At 32.7% G+C, this 20,962-nt stretch overlaps 1 protein-coding gene across 1 annotated transcript in view; it reads left to right on the top strand.

Annotated features, from left to right (window-relative positions):
- LOC111044955 (proton channel OtopLc-like) overlaps nt 1-18,967 on the top strand; it is a 57,414-nt gene extending 38,447 nt beyond the window's left edge. The window contains 8 exon segments of the mRNA XM_039423410.1: nt 642-851; nt 2,010-2,170; nt 3,037-3,214; nt 5,479-5,741; nt 7,020-7,259; nt 8,225-8,439; nt 9,819-10,126; nt 11,694-18,967. Of these exon segments, the coding sequence (XP_039279344.1) occupies nt 642-851; nt 2,010-2,170; nt 3,037-3,214; nt 5,479-5,741; nt 7,020-7,259; nt 8,225-8,439; nt 9,819-10,092 (1,541 nt within the window). The 3' untranslated portion in view covers nt 10,093-10,126; nt 11,694-18,967.
- The last annotated feature ends 1,995 nt before the right edge of the window (nt 18,968-20,962 follow it).

Raw genomic sequence — 20,962 nt, 5'->3', positions numbered from 1 at the left:
CAGCAGTGAAATTCATCCTGAACTGTGTTCTGAGGAATGTTTCTTATGACAATATAATGATCAATGCAATTCCTAAAAACACAAACAGCAGAATATGATTTTAGCTAAATTTTACCTTTTTAATCAACTTAAAATACAACAGAATATGACTCTAGATGAATTTCACCTTTAGGCTCAACTCACACTTACGCGACTCAAGTCGAGAAGAGACTGCGACTCTAGTATCCGGGACCTCGCGACTGTGAGACTGAGTCGAGCGTCGACTCAACATGTTGGTCGAGCCTCGACTTGAGTTGCATAGTACCATGCATTTTTAATAAAAGTGAGGTTATGTTTAACGAAAGTGATGTTTTATCATTTTAGATAAGACAATTATACTAATAATAATAATAATCATATAAGACAATATATTCATAATTATTATAAAATTAAAGCAAGGTTAGAAAATGGAGTAGCATGGAACTGAAGTAGCGACAATGAGCAAGAAAGAGAGGACTAGAGAGACTAGAGTTTCCTCGACTGATGGAATCGTACGATTTTAGTCGAGCCAGTGTGAGTTGAGCCTAAGGCTAAGCCAACAACTACTTGGTTAAATTGAACATTTAAACAATTTGTTTGAATATGTTGTTTGTTTGTGGCAGAACGTCCGCACGAAACGTCTTCGGTGAGCTCGAGTGACGAGTGCGAGAGTGGTCGTGACACGAGACAGAACTACGTGACAGACACCGAGATGAGCACCACGGCCACTGAGAGCAACATGTACCGGGGTTACAACGGCCATGTCAGGCGCACGTCTGCATCGGTGCCTTTCCAGCACTACGGTAGCTTCTATCTCAGAATGGGCGCTGTTGGTAAGATGCCCAATTCATATTAGAAAGCATTAAGATTAATTCATCGTGTTTATTATTAATTAAATAGTTCATTATGTGGATTGTAGCATGAATTGAAGAAAGAATAGTTATCTGTAAAAGTTTTCTTGAATAGATCGTGTAGAGGAATGTAATGCATTCTAGATACAATGAATTGTAGTCTGAAGCATACAAAGAAATGTCATCTGGAATTATTTTTTTTTAAAGATCGTTTAGATGAGTGTAATGCAGATTGTAACAATGTATCTTGAGTACCGTACTAGAATACTCTTACCTGTATTCTAGTTACGTTGGATTGTAGTGTAATTATAAAAATAAAAGTAATCTTGAATAAATAGTGTAGAAGTGTAGGCTATATATAGATTGAAGTGTATAAAATATTAGTAGGTATTAAGTATTATAAAAAGAAGAATCTTGAAGTTTTCTGTATTATAGTGAAGGTGATATTCTGGTAGATATTATATTTCAATTTCGGTAGATCTATAAATGACTTGAAAATTGTCATAACCACTTCATAAACTGATAATGAGATTTAATATATTGATGGTTTGCTTTAGCAAGAGACAGAGTTTTAATATAAAACTAGATAATGAAGACATCTATTTATAGCATGCAAATTTGGATCATTGTAAAATTCAATTTAAATTTATTTAATACGTAAGAGAAATGTGCTTGAAAGTCACAAATTCAGTTAGTACTGAATACGAACTTGAAGAATAGCCTTATAACATGGCATGTAGTAATTTCTCCATAACAGTCCTTGATAATATTATTGTTATACTTAGCAGTCCATATAACTTTTTTCCCATGACATCCTCACTGCTCAGTGATCATCCCTTTCAATTCAATTTGATGTGATTCAATTTGAATTTGATATGTTCTTATAGTAATTTTACTTGACTTTTTCTATGACCTATGAGTCTAAGGCCCGGTTTCTAGGACACTTATTAAATCTAATAAACCATTGAATCTTTATTTTATTAGCTTATTGAATCTAATCCATCTATTAAATGTAATGCACCATTAAATCTTTAAATGTAATGATCCAACATATTAAATAAGTGTCCTAGAAATCGGGCTTATGAATTTTCTTGAGAATCTATGACCTGATTACTAATTAAATCTAATAATTTATTACAGCTTTTGGAATCGGGAGCATGATCTACTCAGGTCTAGAGTTTGGTCAGTATTTTGAACTGGAAAAGGACACCAAGTGCCATAACATGCTCCTCGCCCTAACGCCAGCAACAAGAATGGCATTCATCTTCATTCAAATGTATTTCATATTTCTCAATGACGAGGTGAGCCTTACTCGGCATTTTTCAAGTACAAACTCTTGAAGCTTTCAAAACAAATACGAATGAAATTTCCCAAAGCAGCTCACTACTGTTTTGTTGCAATGTTGTATAATAGAGTAAAATATTATTTGTCTCTGGTTATATTTACTTCAAGGCTTTGTTGATAATTGTAACCGTCTAATGATTGATACATTGAGTTCCAGATATTCCAATCAAATTTCTTTGTCAAGTGATCTATTGTGACTTAATTGAAGATTTCACCCCCGACACTGAAGCTGCTATAACAATTGGAGGGAAGCAGAAATAGTGTAATAATACATCAAATTAAAGAGGATTTAATGCTCTTCAATTGGTAATTGAGAGGTATTAGTCTTTTGAAAATGTGCTATTAGTCAACAATCTATAGAATGGTGGGTGTGTTGTTTCAAATTAAGTTGTCAGTTAAAAATGCATCTATTTCTAAGGAATAAAACTTTACAATTTTTCGATCCTCTATTATCATCACCTCGCAGAGTAGGAAAATACTGTACATCTATTTTTTTTTCATATCAACCATTTGAAATGTTTCGACTTTCCGGCAATTCATCACTTTCCTGATTTGGTCAATGAAAAAACTAGTCCACATTTGTTTACGTACATTCAAATCAAACTGTTTATTCCTCAAAAACAAAAACACAATACATGTTATAGAAGCAATAAAACACAAAATATACACAGAATTAAAACATGACTATGAGCCTAGTAGCCTATGTTGATATTATAATTCTATGTTGATATTCAACTTCAAAGTTTCCTTGTTGAGTAGCCTACATCACTTACTTTTTATGTAGCAGTAGCCTACATTGGAATTATTCAATTTTTGTTTTCAGCAACAAATGCGTGTGACTCGCCACAGAATCCTAGCAAGGTTCGGATTGATGCACATGATTGGAACCAATCTGAGTGTGTGGCTGAACGTGCTAGTACAAGAAACAAAACACGAAATACTCACTTTCTACAATCCTGCTAATAATACAATCGAAGTCGCTCACAGGAATCCACACACAAGTGAGAATTTTCTTCCTGCATCAATTTTGATCTACCGAATAATCTATTATCTGTAATTTATCAGATAAGACATATAGTCATTCCTAGAAGAGTGTGATTCATTCTCGTCTTGAAATAACCAAGATTTTACTCTGGAAATAGAATTTCTCACCGAATATTTTTTTTTATAAAACCTGCTAACCATTCTCATACTTTAGCCAAGGCACTTGGAATACAATGTAATTATACCTCTCTCTCAGCTAAGCTAACCGGAAATTGTAATTTTGAAAAGAATACGCGATTACTATCTCGCTAATGAAGTATTCCGGGACCTGTAATATGTTGAAGACAATTTTTCATATTAATTTTGATACACACAATATGAACAAGTATTGCATGTGACAATCTTTAATAATGTTTTCTAGCGAGGTATGTTATTGTCGATATGTTTGAAGAAGTGATGAATTATTAATTATTTCCTACAACATAAATATACAATGGTTTGAAAACTGTATTAGTATTTGAAAACGTACTTTTTGGCAGTAGCACACTCCGCAAATTCCGCCCTGATTTCAGAAATGTAATATATTAATTGAAACAATATTATTTTCGAAATGAGATCCTTGTACGAAACCTCTCTTAACAGAAGGGTATGACATAACAAGAATGACAAAGATAAAATCTAATTTATTAATCAAAATCAAACGAATTAAAATCAACGACATTATACAGAGAAAATACACAGATCATATTGTGACATCACATTTCATAAGCGGGCTGGCATAGCTCAAATTGATAGTAGCGAGCAGCAATATCGATAAGATAAGATGCCAGCCAGCTATTACTTCGATTCATACAGCTTTAATAATTATAATAAAAATTCATTTCAATACCTTATTATAGCTGTCAATGTATGTCAAGTTATATTTTTAATTATTATTATATACTCTCTCTCGGAAAGGTGTTCTTCAAATTATCCCTCTACCTCCATGTTCATTATCTAGTCCTCTTACATTGAGAGTTCTCTCTTTTACAATTGAGGGTGCTTACCCCCACCTCCATAACTTTGGGGAAATATTGGCTTACGGCGTTATCTGCCAGAGTAACGGGACTCTCCCGGCAACTGAGAAGGTGCTCGGCCTGTTCTTGTCACTCTTCTCCTAGACTTCTCGGGACTCGTAATCGTAAAAGTGTGCGGATAATCGAAGTGAATAAACGGTTTAGTGAATACGCGTGTGAAAGAAGGCTGGCGGACAGAAGACTAATGCTCTACCAGAGGATTGCTGTCCGGGGACGAATGCTTAAAAAAATCGGTGAGTCCATTCCGATTTATCGAATTGAAGACCCTAAGGTCGGATTCAAGTCACAATATATATAGACTACTATTGTAGTTACTTCTCTTGTAGATTGTAGAAGCATTAACTCTTTTCGATGACCAGAGAATGCCATAATAAATTATTGTATAGGTGTTTCAGACACGAGAAAAGGTTTGGCTAGTGCAAACGTTGTGTGGTTGGCTGTCCTGTAGATTAGTGCAAAACATATTGCGAGAGAAAATGAGCACTAATCTTTACCACCTAATGCCACTGCAATTTCAAGCATATTAACTGAACTACTAAACTATAAAGAGTGCCCCACAAGAGGTGTAACTGCCGAAGACCATAGATTGTAGGCATACATGAAATTTGCAACAAAAAATGTACAGAAAATTTTTCTTATACCGACCTCAATTTTTGAGATATATAGATTTTTCGATATTTTTTAAAAACGTCAATAACTAGAAAACTATAACTCAAAATCTAATTCTATGGATAAGGTTGGAAAGAGAAAGAAATTTCCCATAAGATTCATATAATTTGTTCCTTCATTTGACGTTTTTGAACTTTCTATCAGCGTTCAAACTGTTTGAAATTTGGCTTTGAACTTGACTAATGATTTTTTTATAGTAAGAGTGCTCATAAAAAATTAATAACCATCAAACAAAGAAACAAATTATATGAATCTATTTGAATTTCCTCTTTCCAACCATATACTTGAAATTAGATTTTTTGACTAATACGTTTGGCAGAAATATCGAAAAATCTATCTTGAAAACTAAGGTCGATATAAGAAGATATAAACGATATAAGAAGATTCAACTGGACTTTTTTGTTGCAAATTTCATGTAGGCCTACAATCTATGGTCTTCGGCTGTTACAACTTTCGGGGGACATCTTTTATTATATCTTTAACTCTGTACTATAATCTATAATCCCTTCTGAACCAATTTTGCATCTGGTTGGCAGTCTTCAACAAGCTGACGTCGACAACGACGGTGGCCCCCGTCCTGCACCGGGTAGCCCGCGGCCTGAAGGGAGGACCCCACCACCTCTACGAGTGCCGGCGCACCAACATCATCGGCTCCCTGGTGCAGGACGCCAGCCCCTTCCTCTTCCCCTGCACCATCGAGTACAGCCTCATCTGCGCCGCCATTCTCTATGTCATGTGGAAGAACATCACTCGAGTCTCGTTGCCACCACTGCATCCTGTCAACGAGCGCTTTGACAAGGTAATAAGGAGGAGAAGAGAGATAGCTTTTTGATTTAATTGTTATGATCTACACATTTGAATGTATGTGATAAGTCAAGGGGACACTGCTTCGAGTGCACCAGTAATATCGGCATTAAAATATCGTTTGTATTTTTTTATTGCGGATGATGCCCTCATGAGCTTTTTGCTTGTGCCTGGGTCTGGGTAATAAGAAATGCGAGGGTGAATTATGAGATGATAAACGTCCATGCCTAATCGATAGGATTCGGCAGGATTCGAACCCACGACCAAGTAGCACTAGCAGACTGAAGGGTGCAACGCCTTAGTCGACTCGGCTATCCTGCCGGCGAATTTCAGTATCGATACTATCAATAATAAAACTAGAACTAATTTACTGGAAATACAACTGATATAACTTGATAACTCATATATAACTAATAACTATACGAGAATTAAATCTTATTTCGTTTTCGCCTGGAGGGGCGAACTAACATTAGAGAAAGATGGTGATCCAGTTTAGGCAATTAAAACGAGAAAAGAGTGATTCTGTAATCATACCAGTTGCCAAGTTGACAAACAAGTTCACTCGATTCACTGCTTTCAGAGAGGAAACTAGGCGTATCATGAAGTGTTGAATACTCACTAAAGATTACAGAACGCTTTCCACTCTAGTGAGAAGTGTCCAACCCTAATCTTAATGATGCTCGAAAATTTTGAAAGCTATAAGATTATCTTATTCATTTCTCACAATTTATCTTAGGCAATTATTATTCACCACTACAAAATTATTGAAATCAAAACTGCAAATTATTTTTCTCTCTAAATCCTAACACTAAGCCAAGGCATACACCTCTACAAGAGTTATACTGTTACGATACTAACATTATTCTACAAGTTTGTATCAATTCCTCAGTGATTTATCAAACTTTCCTACCCTAACTACCTGCTTGAATTTGAATACTGCTGTTGTAACCTCCAGTCACGGATACACACATTGATCCCTGGACCGATTTACCTCTTCCACGCTTACTATGGATGGTAATAACATTTTATCAACCTTGGTCATGTTGCATGGGAAAATACAAGCTAATATTTCAATAATTTCTCATTCTAATTACCAGGACCAGCAGACTACTTATATTATCAGTTTGTATTTTAACATGCAATAAGCCACAGATGAGTTGTATCCAGCTATTCGACTCCTATGTAATAAATTATACAACACTTTTCCATATTACAAAAACCTAAATACTACAATATTACATTCCAAATTCATCTTTGTTACTTTGCTCCTTAGATCGCAGCTCTATCTCACTACAAGCGATCCCCCCACCACTACTCGGTGGACTGTGCGCAGGCGCACAAAGGCCTGTTCGTTGGCATCCTGACGCTGGTGCTCACCATCATCTCTCTGATCCTGTTCTTCGTGCTCATCTCGCGACCTGAACTGGTCAGTTTCGCCGTCATGGAGCTCACCATCTGCGAACTGTCGCTCTATGCTATGACCACCATAGCAACGCTCTTCGGAATGATACAGGTCAGTTCTCAATTCAACTTTTATACTTCATTATTTATACGAGGATCATTTTTTTCAACCTCCTATTGACCATAAATGAAAAATCAAATGTATGTAAAATAATAATTTCTTCACTAGTAGCTACTCACACTTATAATAATATTATAAGAATAATTATTATTCTTCAACATAATTGCTGTGATGGTTGAGGCATTTGTCATACCAGTGCACCAGCCAACCAAAGCATGAAGTGCTGCCGCACAAATGAGTTTAACTCGGTTATGACGTTGTTTTGGAGCTCACTGTTATTTTGGAAGCTCTGCCCTCAAAGTCAAAGTCATGTCATAAGTTTGGGGAAAATGTATAAATTACTAGAGGCCAAGCAGGTTTGTATGGTAGAAATTATCCCATTTGATTTGCTGGAGAATTTGTTTGCACCAGCACTGTGAGGCTGAGTTGTCGCAGATCTCAACAATTCCGGACGTCCTCAATTTTCCTACACCATTAACGCACAATATCCTCACTCATAACGTTTCCTGCGTAAACTTGAATAATTATTTGCTAGATTTATGCTGAACCGTGATGATGACAATTTATGCTGATGATCTGGCCGCAGCGATGACAAGCTTTTCAGCTCTGTGGAAATCACCCCCTACCGCTTCAGCTCTGTGTCTTATGATAATGTGAACGGAGGTTGAAAAAAATGACCCTTGTTATTGCACACTCAAGTTATTTACTAAAATTCCACTGTAAATGTAAAATTTATTTACTAAAATTCCTCTTTGAATTCCAAAGTTATTTGATAATAAAACTCCACTGTAAATGGAAAAGTTTTCTAACACAATTTTCAAAACAGAAAACAACTCATAACATAAGATAATTTATGCAACTATTATAACAACAATATATTCATAACATCAAATACATTACGAATCTAATAGTAATATTTTTAATGACATCGAATACATTCAAAAATATGATCACAGGTTCGACAGTTGAAGTACGACGGAGCCCGCAATCTAGAGCTGGACAACATCCTGCTGATTGGAGCCCAGACCGGGATGTTCATCTACAGCACATTCACGATCATCGGAGGCCACTTCACCATTGAGGAGAACACCCTGCTCGTCCTCGTCACCGCCTGTGCTTCACTCCTCCAGACATTGTGTCAGACCATGTTTGTGCTCGATGCCTCAAGAAGGTAATAATTGTCATTTATCTCCTTCAATTCATCACCACTTGAATGCATAAATTGTACATCTTAGTCTTAAGAATGAACATCTTAGTCTTATCCTCTAAAATGAACTTGAAGATTTTACAAATTCATGAAAACACTGTCTCATACCATAATTATGTTCTTGATATCTCGATACATCAAGAAGGTGATTTCCGTCCGTACCATTTTTAATTCATTGGTTTTCATCCCCAGTCATACTCTCGAATGCATATGTTTCCGTCTTCTTCAATTTATTAGCTCTTAAATAAATGCATAAATTATACATCTTAGTCTTATCGTCTACAATGAACTCATAAATTTTCCAAATTCATGAAAATACTGTATCAGATCATATTTGTTCTTGATATCGTGATTCATCAAGAAAGTAATAATTTCCGCCCGTATCTTTATTAATACATTGGTTTCCATCCCTATTCATACGCTTAAATGCATACAGTAATATGTTCCCATTTATCCACAGAAGTTAAATAGGCCTGCCTATATATATTTTCAAAATTCCTAAAATAAATTTTCTCAAAATTCTGTGATATAATATTAGTTCTTGTTATCTCTATGCATCAAGTAGGTAATTACGCCGTTCGTATATTCGATTCATTAGTGGTTATCCTTATCAACATTGAGTGCCGGTTGCACAAAAGCTGGTTAAATTTCAATCGTAATTGAGTTCACGAGAACCAATCAGAGAAGCCTCCTTTTTGAAAAAGCCTTCTCTGATTGTTTCTCGTGGAATCAATCACCATTAAAATTTAACCGGTTGTGCAACCGGGTCTGATTGTGTAGATTTGAGTAATATTCATTATGTTTCTTGGCCTCCTCCAATTATTGCAATAAAAATCACGATCTAGTACCAATTCATGAATTATTAATATGTTATATTATTATGCTTGTATTTTATATGACAATACATACTAGAAATGTTCGAAAGTGAAAATATGGCTGATTTTCTATGAATTATTTAGTGTTTCCTTGATATAATTTTCCATGCAAAAAACAAATGTGAAAAATCGGAAATTTCTCTGAAAACAACAAATGCACGTTGCGCTCACTCTCAACCACTGAAGTGAATAAAACCTTAGAGAAAGGATAAGCGTAAGCGTAACTATTTGTTTGTCTCTGATGAAACTCATTTGATCTCAACAAGAAGTCAATTTTTCAACTTCGGATGAAGTAAACTTGTTGCTTGTGCGTGGCTAATGGAATGAATTTGTGGTGTTTACCTTCTTATTATTCCTTTCTCGACAATCTATTCTAGCTATTCTATATACTACTCAACATTAAAAATACTATTCTTTATTATTATCCTTTTGGGTGGAAATAGAAGCAACGTTGTTTTCTCATTCAAGGTCCTGCGTAACCCCGGAGCAAATCCACAGAAAACCGGGCCGCGAGATCGTGACCTTCCTGCTGGTGACGAATCTGGCGATGTGGGCCATCAACACGCTGGAGAAGTCACGTGCCGAGAGCCACCCCATCCAGCTGCACTTCTACGGCCTGTGGGCATGGACCATCATCACCCACGTGTCCATGCCGCTCGCCATCTTCTACCGCTTCCACTCCACCGTCTGCCTCTGCGAGATCTGGAAACGCGCCTACAAGATGAAGCCCGTCTACATGTAGGATTCGGCCACCGACCCCAGGTTTCACTTTGCAGGTAATTGTCAAATATCTTCCCGAAAACGTTTGGTTTATTGCAGGGAAAACACGTTCCATTTGGTACAACACAAAACAGGTGATTGGCGCGTATTTATTCGAAAGCGTTTAATTTTTAATTGTGGAAACACATACATTTTGCTAGAGATTGTTTGTTGTTCATTTGGGAAAATATTTAACAAGCTAATAATATTTGTTTGTGTATTTTTCGAATTTAAACTGTTATTCTGTATTTTTTTTATTGTTATATTTACATAATTGTGACTCAACATCAGTTCAGACATCAACATCAGTTCAGTTCATGTTACATACCTAAACTATAAATTCATGGTTAATGGTTATAATGTCACCATGAATCATATTTTTAAAGTTTCTTCTTTTTTCAAATTCAAATTCTTCATTTACCATAATACCATATTTTTTTTAAAACAAGAACACTTTTAAAATACTTAATTTGAAAATAAACATGAAATAATTATTTTTCTCAACATAGCCGTATATGCGTTGCTAGCAAAACCTGAGGTTATTGTGCTGCAACGAGTATCAATCTTCAAAATCTAATAGAAAAAATAAACCATTTAATCAATAGATCAAAATTTGAACAAATAAAAACAACAGTAGTGCTTTACAATTTTCTCGAATTGTACTGCCACAGGAAACCAGTATTGTTGTATCTGCCCTCTATTCCCTGTATTTGTCTTCTTTTTAACAGTATAAACAATATATCACTTATATTGTAGAGTAGTTGATATCTATGTGAAAATATAACTTTTACACGTTATTCACTTGCTCGAGAGTTGAACAAAGTTATTATATTAACAGCAATTATAAATACCAATTATAGGCTATTCATAAACGTCTAAATTTGTTATAAACAGTATAAAATTATATTCAACATGAATAATAATTTTTTTCATTAGTCATAATCTTGGAAATGACAGTTTATTATTTAAGCATGTTAAGATGTTATTAGATTTGAGAGTAGGCCTATTCATTATTTGTATTCGACTGTTCCTTTGTGGATTTCTCTTCAAACCACAACAATTCAAGCTAATTTTATCTTCATGTTTTATTGATTCATGCTGTGATCCCATTGCTTTTTATTTGTACGATGAATCGCTTAACTTATCTTACCTAAGTTACTGGAAAAGTGTTATCGGATGGGCACGTTAAATTGTCGGTCCCGGCTGAAGTATGACAGTCGTAAGGCCCATTGACGGCTTTAATTATATATTCAGGCGGTGGGACCTTCCCGCAAGGGACTCCCCACCAACAAAAGCCATACGAATTTACTTTTTTACTGGAATTATTTTTTATACTATTCACTCCTATTTTTGTATTCTTTACCCTAATCTCAATCCTCTTCATGTTCGTTCATTCTTTTCTTGCATTATTATTTTATATTCATAACAACAAAAATACATTGATATGTATTCATTATTTTCTCTTAGTTTATGATTTCTTACTACTGTTTTGATGAAACTATTTCCTAGGCTATTCATCTTAAAAAATTGTTTAATTTTGTGCTGTATAAGCTCATTAAGCTAATTCATCTTTTTCTCTTGCAGTAGACCTGGGTCAGGTGATAGATGATGAAAACCCAAACTGAAAACTTCTCACAGAACAGAAGAAAAATGGAAACTTCTTACAGAACAGAAGTCCCATAACGAAATATAATGCCAAAGATCAAAGTGATCGTAAATACCACACCAATTTTCCTCATTTTTGTTCATTCATGATATCGAAGGTTTGTCAGTATTTTAATATGTTACCTACAATGGTAAGTATAACGTGTCTCATTTAATGAGTAATTTATGAATATATTTATTTTCCTCATAGACGTGGCCTAAGAATCAAATAATAATCTGTTATTGTTATATTTGGAAAAATGATATGTTTAATTTTTAATTCTTGATAAGCAGCTCTAATGGACATTCTTCTCATCGCTGTATTACTCATTTATGTAAATAATTTCCTAACTTGACAAATTGTAGCATTGTGTTCTTGTATAATATATTGTAAAAAAATATTTAAAAAGAAAATTCGGTACTTTAAAAGTATCTATTTGTGTGCCATTTATGAAATTAATGTAGAACTTGTATCAATCTGGGTATCAAGAAGTGTTGATGATATCCTATTTGATTCCAATAATTAATAATTACGATCAACTATGAAAATCGAATTCTACAAACATGTTTGATATATTAGCCTGGTTCAAAATATTTTCCTATTTCAAAATTATAACATTTATCTGAATTGATTTTATTGTGGATGTCAAGCAATACAGAACCGTAACAACATATTATTGATTAACTTTTAAGTAGACCTGTTCTTTTCTAACAAGATTTTTTTTTAATTCGCTTAATCTAGTCGGTTTTTCTTATTTGTGATACAACAAGATTGTTGATAATTTTTTTTGAATTTCACTTTTTTAATTAATTTTATTTGAAACGCCATCTCATCATTTATCTGTGTGATTTAAATTCAAAATTCATCATTTTTTTAAAGATCCTTTCATTTTTAGTAATTAAAACGAAATTGCATTGGTATTAAATTAATAGAGAATAAAGTAATCTACCGTTATGTGAGTGGTAATACTGTACTGTATTATTCGTGTTGCCGACGCTAAGGTAATTGTTTGAAAGAACGCTCTCTGTATGCAATGCTTTGAAATAATATGAATATGAACGCAAATGTCATTCTAGGCTAGTATATTACAGTACTATTGAAAGTTATACTCCTTTAAATAAGTCATTGAACCAACTCGTAGTCTAGGGTTTAGGGTACGGGCTACCATAAATAGTAATACTATAGATCTAAAAATATCTGTATGGTATATTACGGTATATAATTGGAATCAATATGCTCCTACTAAAAATGTTATAGATGCTTCTCATTCAGTACGGTATTTGGATGAATATTAGAAATGAATCAATGAATGGAAACAGAATACTCTGTCAGTAGTATTGATAAATATAGATAACTTTTATCAGACTTTTGAAGGCTGCAGGCGGAAGCTATGTATATAAAAGTCTTGAGAAATTCTAGCGGACCAGATTTTTTATAATAATATAACTACTAGGTTTTTCCAACATATTTTTGACTTTTTAGTTTTTGAGTAGCTGTTTAGATTTCATGACTGAACCAATTTTTAGACTGGACTCTGAATAGTTAGGAGATTGATTGCAGAGTATATCGTTGGGGATAGTTCTGTCAATTTTCATAAGAATGTATCTAGCCTAATCATTCATTTGAAAAAAAATTAGAAGTAATGAAATTTAACGATTTTTAGCTTATTCTGTTAATGTATCAAATATTTGTTGAAATATTAGAATAATGTGGATCTTTCAAGAATTGAATAATCTCTCATATTTGATTGTTTGAGTTAACTTCACCTCTCTTTTTTGATTCATTGTTGCATAAGACTTTTATAACTTTACTCTCAAGGTAGGTAAACTATTTGAGTTTCAGACTCATGATGAATGCACCAAGTTATTTGTAAGTCGTTAAAAATGACTTATTTGATTATTTTTAGAGAACTATTCCCAATGTTTTATTTCTGGCAATGGTGACAATATTCTAGATGAGAACATTGAGTCTGAGTTAGCCGAAACCAGTAAATTTATAAAACCTATTTTGAACATATTTTATATAAAAATGTATCGTTTTCGTTTTAAACCTATGTAACTATTTTTCCTACATTGAATGTTTAGGATCATATTTCAAATCAATTAGCGTTAAAATATTTTGATCAACACATTGAATTGGATACGATACGTCAGTTATTCTATTATTAATCGTGGATGATGAAAAAATTTTTAATTATAATTGTAGGAGACTTCTATTCCAACTCAATTACTAAATAGTTGGGGAGATCAACATGGAGTAGAGAAACGTATTGTATTCATGAATACAATGATTTCTTCAGTAGTTCTGGCCCTGATTTTGGAAATAAAAAAGCTCCTTGAGTGCAATAAGTGTTATGAGACTTTGTGTACCAAAGGATCGAATGCTAAATTGATATTGTTGAGAAATAGGTTCAACCAATGACCAATTCAAAGAGATTATTATATCTCATTTTTCTTTTCAAAGTCAGGACCAGGAATTATCGATTGAACGCAATACCTTTATGAATCATATTTCAAATAAACATAATAAAGAAGTATTAAATTTTCCTAGAGCATAAAAATTTGAAAATACAGTATTAAAAGTTGCCCAGAATTAATCGTAGCATGAATAATCTCCTGTATTTATCAACAGTAAAATAGTCTAACATGAGAAATATTCTTCAAAGATTCATCTTCCATTGTAACAATTAGCGAGATATATCTTTTACATCTTGTACTAGGTATATTAATAGGTTTTACTCAGGTAAAAACACCAGCTCTTTATAATTAGTGTTGTGAATATGTATATCTACTAATAAATTCATTATCTTAAAGCGTTGAAATTGGAAATAAACGTGTAATTGAGGAAAACTATATTTAGTTCGGATGAATGAATTTATAGTTTTATGCAGCATATTTGAAAATCACATTAATAACTGATATATATTGATAGCCTAGATTAGTATAGTCCTTTTATTACGCAGTGTAGTGTTCAATTGCTGATTGTTATAGATTCCCTATTGTTTGAAAATATGCTATTGGAATAATTTCATGGTTGTGATTGGTAACTGATTGTACAAACTATATATTATTATATTTGTGTGGCCTGTAGAGATGATATATGGTATATATTTCACTACAGTCATTTCCATGTAGAGTGTAGTAATTTAAAATAACTGTGGTATGAATCGTATTTGATGCATTTATTAAAATTAAAGTAGCTTTGAGCCAGATATTGTAAACCTATTTGATTATAATGCTAGAACAATTATTAATTTTATTAATAACATGAAATATCAGTTGACAACATTAACAGATTGTAAATTTTTGTTTGAAATATCATAAACGTGTCCCTCCAAATTGAGTCCAAGGTCCAACAATTATGTACGATATTAATCAATAGATTGAGAATAATTTGTCTCATCTTTCCATGATCAATCTTTGATTCCATGATGATATCTTTTCAGATGTGTTCAATTGGTTTCCATATTCAGAATATAAAATATAGAAATAATCCATACTTCCAACATACCTCATACTATTAGTACTTGCTTGATATGCTCTTGTGCTTGGGAAAATACTCTTATTGTTTGAGTTTAAAACAAAAAAAACTAAATATTCTATCTTCAACATTTCTCTTAATATGTAAAAAATTAATAGTCTTTTAACCTATATGAAAATAATAATTGTAATAAAAACAGAAAGTTGATCATTTTAGTCCATTCCATCATGTCTTCCGAACCCAAGTCTGATGAATATAATATTTTTGTTACTTTGATAGTAACATTTTCCGATGTTCAGTGACATTTTCTCTAGACCAATATTACCCAAAAGTACATGATTTAAATTTTCATCGCACTTCAACAAACTTATTCACAAATAGAAAAGGTGCTGTAAATAATATTGGTATTACTGTTAAGTGAATTGTATCTCTAATCGCACACACCAAATAGAATATTATAGCTATTGAAATTTGACATTTTGGAGAAGAGATTAATATACCTACTTTAAACTAGAAATCTAGGTAGTATGCTGGAAACACTCGTGTATGTTGGAAACTCTCATAAACTCTATGATTAAATAAAAATTATATTAAAAAAATCGAATTCATAAATACTGGAAATATATCTAATTCAGGTACTTCCTAAAGAAACCCATAGTCTAATCTCTAATGAATTAACAATAAAGAAATAATATTGATAAAAATATGAATTCCTTCAATGGAAAATTGACTGCTCCTATTTGACTTATTTATACGTTGAGGAGAATTTCTAATATTTGACAATACACACTGTATCAGAAAGTTTTCAACTTTGAAATGATTAGCCCAATCATTTACAACTTGAAAATGGAGAATTTCAAAACATATGAGAGCAAATTGCTCCATTTGCATATCAAATTGTTTCTAGAACATGGACCCAATTTTTCTTGGTTTTCCACGTACCGAAATGAAAGGTAAAAGTCAACTCTATGAATGTTGTGTCTGTACCGAAACTCTCTGTTATTTTTTGTAGAAACGATTATTATTCAGAAAGGAGGATTGTATAAAAAGCATTGTATATTCAAGAATCGATATGTGTAGGTAGCGCATTTTAGCTATAAATTTGAAAATTATTTTGATGTCAATATACTGTAGCTCCCTAGATGATTTATAAACTCTATATTTGTAATTTAGTCGATAAGTCAACTGCATTTTTTCTCGTATGAAATGTACTACAATAGGAAGGATTCTAATGTGTTGGATCATAAAATATAAAATTAAGTTTTCATAATACACATGTAATTGAGGTTGTGTTAACAAAATATCTTTAGAATAATATTGATGGTAAACAAGTGTTACAGCCATGCCAAAAATAAACTATATTAAGGTTTTTATCAATGTCTACTTTCAAAATCCATGACATTCTATCTATAATACATTTGTTGTTGAACGAAACACTGCCAACATGATAATCCTGAAGAAACAAGATGAGAATATGTCATGTTTTAAATAAAAAAAATCGTGTAAATAGAGTGTTTGAATACGTAGGTTTTGCCACTTTTGAAAGTACCGGTACCACTCCTGAGGCATCTCCAGTTTAGCTGGTACCTATGTAGATTATTGTGAAGTTACTTCTTGTGTTCCAGCTCTCTTCAATATTGTAATGAAAAAATACTCTGGAAATATTTTGCTAAATGGTTCTACTTAAAGACCAAATTCTAATATTGATTAACGTGATATCTAAAAGCACTCTTTTCTTTTAGGTAAAGCTTATGCTGATATTTAGTAATATGCAAATCAACTTACCAAAATGATTCAACTTTACAAAATATATTGGTATTTTATCTATGTATATTCTCAGCAAAATTGAATAAGTTTAATGTTTTGAAAAACAAAATCGATTTCAACTTTTTAGTTTCTATGAACTAATAAGTATTGTACCTGAACTATTGGATGTGTACATGTTCATATTACATGCACTATTTCGTTCTATTCACTATTTCGTTCACTTTGCTTAAGTTTGAAACTAACTGTATATTATGAGATCATTATTTCAAAATCACATACATCAATAAACTTGTAATTTTTATTATACTGTTTCTGTAATAAAGAGCCAATATTCCTATCACACATAGTCTACATTTTCAGATTTTTGGATGAGATTCTGTAAAAGAGTTCTAAGACTGCTTCAACCTTGACTAAACAGTTAATTATTACATTCCTAGTATGTTCCTACAATATTGTTATCAGTACACTTTTTGTAATTAACCTTTCAGATCTGGATTTTTTAATAGCAGCTAATGAGATTGAATATTGATAAGTCACTTGATTATTTCTCAATCCGGAGTTAACCCTCTTCTAGTATGCATTACTTCAACATCTAATTACAGTAGCTGAAGTCATGAAAATTACTCAGATGAGTAGATTTTTTTCAGTTTTTTGACGGATAGTTTGTCATCTTATGAGACCGGCCTCTCTGAGTAATTATACAATATTTTTATATACTTACTTAAAATATAAGTTATCTCTTAAAAAAAGTTTTATCCCTTTCAGAATAATACATATTTGTCAACTTGAATAATTACTATTTCCTCTATTTTCTTTGAACTTTTATGAAATGAATTATTAATAGATTAACAGTTGAAAAATATTCAAGCTACTTGTCAAAAATTTATGTGTTTGAATTTTGCGTGGCTTAAGCATGAATACATTTCAAAATAGAATATTTCCTCTTCGCTTATGGTGAAATCGGGGAATATACATCATCGCATATAGGATTAAATTACAATGATTTCGCATTTCCAACATAATCCTAATCAATTGAAAATACTGTACTACACTTTTTTTAAATAATTTCATGAATTCATTGCGGGGGAATATACTTCATAGCATATAGGATTGAATTGCAATGATTTTGTATTTCTAACAATATAATCCTAATCAATTGAATTATACTGTACCAAATTTTGTTCATAATTGCATGAATTCATTGCTGCTTTGATGTTCATTACACCTCAGTGTATCCAAATGAAAAATTTCGCATATCTTTTTTAACATTGTTCAGAATATTATAAGTGCTCAACATTGTTGATTTATTAAAAAAAATATATTTGAGATTATTTGTTATTTGTACATTTTTCATTGAGAAGTCTATTATTGTATATATTTTGAGTCTGTATACTGTATTATATTCGAGGTATTGGTCAGTTTTCATGATGTAATCTATTCTCTTTAGACAGTTATTCCAAGATGTCTAGTATCTTTCTCTCTAGACATCTTTCCAGCCCACCTAGTTGTAGGTATCTAATAAAATCCTCATAATACTAAGCTATAACATGGATTCTTCACTGCATCACTGGTGTTGCAATCAATACTAAAATATTGTATTAACTAACACATTTTTTTCATTTGAAAATAGCTTTCTTTTGAAGTTCCTAGTTTTTTTTCTTCATCCTTCATGAAGATAATTATTAATAGTGTAAATGTGAAAATGATGCCATAAATCCCTCAATATAATTGTTATATTAAGACTGAATGTCATTTTCAATTTTCGTGAATAGTCTAGTGTGCATGAAATTTCAAATTCTATTCATTATAAACTCTCATGTACACTACTTATAAGGTTGTATTCATATTCATGTTTAATGTACGCTATTTGTTTGTGAATTGTGATTATGTAACTAAATCATTCATGTTTCAAATACTTCTATCTGTTAATTTGCTTGACTATTTCAATAAACTTTCATATTCGGAATTTCGTCTTCTTTTATTGAAAACCTTAATTGAATGCCTTCATTATAGCTAAAGTAAAACATATTGTTTAATTGATTCAATGAAACATCATAGACACAGATCTTTAAGGTAAAGTATTATTTTAAACAATGGTTTGTCTTTTTGTGGAAAGTTGAAAACCGTACTGCAAAAATTGATTGATGTAGGCATGTGGACTACATATTCAAATTATTCAGGGCTCGAATATTCAATCAAATATTGATAATTTCTGCGAATACTCCAATTAGGTTAGCAATAACATATTATTTGTATCATCAATGCTTTTGAAGAATATTCTAATATAGCCTAATATAGAAAATATTATTCAATAAAGATAAATAAAATAAATGAATCATTAAAAATGTTATCAATTTTAAATTTTTAGTTTCAATGATTTCGGGAAAATCAAACTGATATTTTTAATGTGAAAAGACAACCCCCTATTTCTTTGGAAAATTTTATTAACACAAATTTTAGGGAGAGACAGCTTTTTGGGGGGTGTCGTCCAATGAGCGATCATGGGAAAAGTAGTCCAGTGAGTGATCCACTGTTTAGAATAACAATAAGGATAGGCAGACGCTATGAATAGGTGGACTTGTGCGTCATTTATTATCTCATCTGAGGACACGCTATACCATCAGTTTATACAATCACGTTATACTTATTTATTTGCAGTAGTGTTACTAATTCACCTGAAGAAATTCAGATTGTTGAAAAAAAATCTTAAAATATATGCTATAATGAAGATGAATTTGAACTGTTCAAAGCTGAAAGCTGTTCTTCCAAGTCCTTCCATTCATAACGTCTGCCTGTCCTTATTGTAATTCTAAACACTGGACTGCTTTCCCCCCAAATCGCTCATTGGAAGTAATCCAGCAAGGAAAGTGGGCATGGACGTTTGATCATATCATCTTCACACTTTCCATCACCCATGCAAAAAGCTCATGTGAGCACCATCCGCAATGAAAAAAAAACAAAACAATATTCAACTGCTAATGGCTTTATGGAAGGCTTCTATGGCTAACAATATTGTAAGGCTACTGTTAGTATGAGAAGGTTTGAATAAAACAATTGAAACTTATTTCCAGAAATCTTCAAGTCTCATTAATTTTGGTCATTCTTACTTTTGGGTCATCATGTAAGTTACTGTATACTGAATTTGTGAATAAAACTTAATTTGATTTGATTATTATAATGTAGCAGGGGTGCATACAGGGGGGGACGTGAATTCTTCAAATTCTCAGGTGGGTGGGGTTCTTTGGTTATAGGGGGAGCTTAATTTAGGGGGGTGTATTCTTGGGGGCTTGGGGGGAAGTATAGTACGCGCTACAATAGCCTACTATAGTAATGTAGGTAGTTTTCCAACGCAACATTATAAACATTGTGGGAATATCCCTATCACAGGAATACCTAAAGGTTAAGAAAAACTGGATTGTCTACAGCCTTTTTTCAATTGAACCATGCTGATGACTATAAAATTATTATATCCATGTACTTTCAAGTAGCCTGCAGGAGTAGGCCTAACTATAAACTTTTACTACCCTGAATTATTGACAAATCGATCCTATGATCCTTCTGAATGAACGTATCAAATTTACATGTTTCATAACAAATATCAGATGATTTGCTTTCAGTTTCTAGATGAAAGTTTGATATTGTGAGAGGCGCTCTGGGCTTTGTGCTTTGTGCTGGAACAAGGGGAGACAAGGGCGTATCTGTGACTGTATGGATGGGGGGTGTAAAGGGGTAGGTAGTTCAGTGGAGGGGGTAAAGGGACTGTTGCCATGGTTACCACACCGCACCGCATAGTGGGGACTGACTGCGATCTAGGCCTTCACTTCGAAAAGAGACGATGATAACTGTATTATTGACAAGTTAGAGGAAATGAAACAGATGGAATGAATTTCCAAACAGCTCGTTCTCGTTAAGGATTTTCACCAGATGATTGACAGACGCTGATTGAGAATCTTTTGTTTCC

This window comes from Nilaparvata lugens, chromosome 3, assembly GCF_014356525.2.
Source record: "Nilaparvata lugens isolate BPH chromosome 3, ASM1435652v1, whole genome shotgun sequence".
Taxonomy (NCBI): Eukaryota; Metazoa; Arthropoda; class Insecta; order Hemiptera; family Delphacidae; genus Nilaparvata; species Nilaparvata lugens.
The sequence above is the reverse complement of the archived record's forward strand: the minus strand, read 5'-3'. Positions and strand labels throughout refer to the sequence as shown.